At 42.4% G+C, this 5000-nt stretch overlaps 1 protein-coding gene across 1 annotated transcript in view; it reads right to left on the bottom strand.

Annotated features, from left to right (window-relative positions):
• LOC125029567 (soluble guanylate cyclase 89Da-like) overlaps window positions 1–5000 on the bottom strand; it is a 23259-nt gene that overhangs the window by 12757 nt on the left and 5502 nt on the right. The window contains exons 3-4 of the mRNA XM_047619528.1: window positions 2793–2900; window positions 2031–2199 (exon numbers count right to left, since the gene is read on the bottom strand). Of these exons, the coding sequence (XP_047475484.1) occupies window positions 2031–2199; window positions 2793–2900 (277 nt within the window). The remainder of the gene's footprint in view (window positions 1–2030; window positions 2200–2792; window positions 2901–5000) is intronic.

Here is a 5000-nt window from a genome sequence, read left to right on the forward strand (position 1 = left end):
GAATATTATAATAATCGTAATTAATACCATTATTATTATTAGTATTATTATTATTATCATTATTATCATTATTATTATTATTATTCATTATTATCATGAATATTATAACAATCGTAATTAATATCATTATCATCACAATGATAACACCCTACACCCTTAACCAACATACCTAGTTCCTCATGCCATTATATCCACATACCCAGTTATCAATTCCAACATACCCATACCCATCACATAGCCCTTTCCCTATACCCACCTACATTCCCCGCGCCCTCATACTCACCCCATACCCACCACATACCCATACCCCAACATACCCACATACCTGACAAATCTGCAGCGGATTTTCCCCCCATATCCTCCGCGCCCCCATATCCCCACTCATCCATACCCATATCCATAACATACCCACAACATACCTACATACCCATCCCCACCTCATATCCATACCCACATACCTGACAAGTCTCCAGCGGAATTTTCCCCAGATTCCCCGCGCCCCCACACCCCCCACATACTGGTACCCACAACATACCCACATTCCCATACCCACAATATACTCGCATGCCCATTTCCCACAACATATCTGTATACCCATATCCTCAACATACCCGCATACCCGGACAAGTCTCTAGCGGATTTTCCACATCCCCGCGCCCCATATCCCCACATACCCATACCCACACCCCACATACTCACACACACAACATACCCGCATACCTATACCCACATATCCACATACCTGACAAGTTTCAAGCGGATTTTCCCCAAATCCCCCGCGCCCATATACACCAACATATACATACCCACAACATACCACATACCCGCATACCCACACATCCATGACATACCCACAACATAGCTACTTACTCATAACATACCCACATACCTGATAAGACTCCAGCGGTTTTTTTTCCTACATCCCCCGCGAACCCATATCCCCACATACCCATACCCGTATGCCCATACCCACAACATACCCGCATATCCCTACCCTCAACATTCCCATTTACCTGACAAGACTTCAATTTTCCCCATCCCCACATCCCTCACGCCCTCATGCCGACAACATACCCGCATACCCATACCCACATATCCATAAGATACCCACAACATACCTGCATACCGATAATATTACCACAGCATACTCGCATACCCATACCCTTAACATACCCACATACCTGATAAGTGTCCAGCGAATTTTCCGCCCACAACATACCTACTTACTCATAACATACCCACTTACGCCCACATATCCTTACCCACACACATGACAAGTTCCCAGCGGTTTCCCCCACATCCCATCGCTCTCATACCCCAACATACCCATACCCCCACATAACCATACCCATAGTATACCGACATACACACCACATACGACTACCCACAACATACCCACACACCTGACAAGTCTTCATCGGATTTTTTCCAACATCCCCCGCGCCCCCATACCCCAACATACCTATGCCCACACTCCCACATACCCATACCCCACACCCCAAAATTCCCACCACATACCCCTACCCCACATACCTGACAAGTCTCCAGCGGATTTTTCCCCACACCCCCACATACCCATACCCCACATACCCATACCTCCACATACCCACATACCCATACCACCACATACCACATACACATACCCCACATACCCATACCCACATACCTGACAAGTCTCCATCCGATTTTTCCCCACATCCCCGCGCCCCCATACCCTACATACCCATACCCACATACCTGATAAGTCTCAAGTCATCCCCGCGCCCCTATACCCCTACATACCCATACCTCCATATCCCCGCGCCCCCATACCCCCACATACCCACCACACACCCCAACCCACATACCTGACAAGTCTCCAGCGGATTTTTCCCCATACCCCCCACATACTCCCCACACACCCCAACCCACATACCTGACAAGTCTCTAGCGGATTTTTCCCCATATCCCCATACCCCCACATATCCACCACATACCCATACCCCCACATACCCCCACATACCCACCACACACCCCACATACCCACATACCTGACAAGTCTCCAGCGGATTTTTCCCCTGGCGGAGGATATCAGCCACCTGACGCGGCAACATAGAGTACAGGAGATCATCCGCCCGCGTCTTGGCTTCCTCGACCTTCATGTAGGCGTCCTCGAGCTTGTTGGAGTCCTCCTCGGCGCGGTTGTACATGATCTGGAGTCTGGGGGGGGGAGGGAGGGAGAGTGAGGAAGGATGGAAGGGAGTGGGAGTGAAGAAGAGGAGGAAGGAAGGAGGGGGAGTGGGAGAGAAGAGGAGGAAGGAAGGAGGTGGGAGTGGGGGGGAATAGGAGGAGGATGAAGGAGGGAGGGAGAGTGATGAAGGAAGGAGGGAGTGGGAGGGAAGAGGAGGAAGGAAGGAGGGGGAGTGGGAGGGAAGAGGAGGAGGAGGAAGGTGGGGGAGTGGGAGGGAAGAGGAGGATGGAAGGAGGGGGGGTGGGAGGGAAGAGGAGGGGGATGAAGGAGGGGGAGTGGGAGAGAAGAGGAGGAGGATGGAGGGGAGTGGGAGAAAATAACATATTAATGACGGGGAATGGGAGAGAATTATGATAAAGAAGGGAGTAGGGGGGAAGGGGGGTTAAGAGATAAAATTGTGTTCTTTTTATATATAGAAGTAAAAATAGGGAATAAAGTTGAATTTCTTGTCCCTATTATAAAAAAACACATATTACAATTATCAAAAAATATCCTATGAATAGAACTATCGCAAAGGAAAAAAAATAAATCCACAGAAAACACTCAGTGGCAACTTACTCACCTGGAACAGTGATGCCATCCGGAGAGCACCATTTCCCTGCTCAGGTCGTGCATACTCAGGTCGTTGAGGAAAAGACCTGTTTCCCGCATTTCCACGAGGTTGTTCAGACTTCAGCAATATGAAAAAAAAAATATGATTGAGGTAAACAAGACAAAGGATAGATAATCATTTATGTTTGTAATTTTTTTTTTGGTATATATTGTATATATTTTTTTGAGATTCGACTTATATTTTGCATATTATCTTGGAATAAAAATGTACAGCTATAGACTTAAACACTTTCCTATTTCAACATATCTACCTATCTATCTGTCTATTCTCTTCCTATCCTTCCTTCCCTATTGTCCTCCTCCGTCTCTCTCTCTTTTCCTCCCCTCACCTTTTCTTCCTCCTCCTCCTTTTCTCTCTCTCCTTCTCTCCCTCCTCCTCTCTCTACTCTCCTCCTCCTTCTCTCTCTCTCCTTCTCTCCCTCCTCCTCTCTCTACTCTCCTCCTCTTCTCTCTCTCTCTCCTTCTCTCCCTCCTCCTCTCTCTACTCTCCTCCTCCTTCTCTCTCTCTCCTTCTCTCCCTCCTCCTCTCTCTACTCTCCTCCTCCTTCTCTCTCTCTCTCCTTCTCTCCCTCCTCCTCTCTCTACTCTCCTCCTCCTTCTCTCTCTCTCCTTCTCTTCCACCTCCTCTCTCTACTCTCCTCCTCCTTCTCTCTCTCTCTCCTTCTCTCCCTCCTCCTCTCTCTACTTCCCCTCCCCCCACCATCCTCCTTTGAAGATAATGAGGTAATCAACAGCTACCGTCACAGATAACGAGGTAATTAGCAGCTATGTCACAGGTAATTAACAGCTTCCGTCACAGATGCAGCATCGCTACGGGTTGCTCAGGTGATGCTGTTACGTCGTGTGAAGTGGTTCAGGTGAGATGCTGAGATTTCCCGTCGCTCTGGGATTTTCTACGCCTCTTTTATATAAGGCTTTTATTACAATTACGTCGCGAAACATACCATTCAATCCTACTTATACACACACACACACACACACACACACACACACACACACACACACACACACACATATATATATATATATATATATATATATATATATATATATATATGTGTGTGTGTGTGTGTGTGTATTATTTTTTTTATCACAATTATGTCAACCCTCCAATTCTAGTTTTGTTTAATTATGTATTTATTATCTTTTGATACAATGATGTCTGGAAATCAACCCTCCGATCCTATTTTCATTTATGTTTTTTTTGTTTTTTTTTACAATTATGTCTCGAAACGAAGGATTTTTTTTTTCTTATATACCTTTTATTCCTTTTTTATCGTTTATCATAATTGTTTCAAAACTAAGTTCCTCATCCTATATATACATACACACATACATACTTGCATACATACATACATACTTTTATATATATACTTTTATATATATATATATATATATATATATATATACTTTTATATATATATACTTTTATATATATATATATATATATATATATATATATATATATATATATATATATAAATATATATATATATATATATATATATATATATATATATATACTTAATATATATTCTACCATAACGACGTCTCGAAAGTTACGTTTTTTTTATAAATCTTTTATTTTTCATCATAATTATATCCCGAAACCACCCCTCCAGCTACTATTTCTCCTATATATTTCCTATCTTGAAATAGCATTTTGTTTTGAAACCAAACCTTTATTCTACTCTTTTGTATGTTTTATTTCTCGTCTATTTTATCTAAATTGTATCTCTAAACTAACTCTCCCTATCTTACAATTTTAAAAAAATATTTTTTATCTTTATCATAACAATGTCTCGAAATCAACGTTTATTTTATCCTCTATCTTTTATCACAATTGCATATTGAAACCAATTCTCCAATCTACGTTTTTTCGCATATCTTTCATCGTTTATCCAAATTTTGTCTCGAAGCCGACCCTTAAATTATAATTTTTTTTCTTATATATCTTATCTTTTATCACAATGATGTTTCGAATCCCGCCTTCCAACCCTATGCATTTTCTTATATATATATATATGTTTTCTTTTATCACAATGATGTCTCGAATCTAACCCTTTCCTTTTGCAACTTGATTTATGGAGCTAATGATGCCCGTCATAACATCACGTAAAAACAACAACAACAACAACAACAGCAACAAAAATCCCTG

This window comes from Penaeus chinensis, chromosome 10 (assembly GCF_019202785.1).
Source record: "Penaeus chinensis breed Huanghai No. 1 chromosome 10, ASM1920278v2, whole genome shotgun sequence".
Taxonomy (NCBI): Eukaryota; Metazoa; Arthropoda; class Malacostraca; order Decapoda; family Penaeidae; genus Penaeus; species Penaeus chinensis.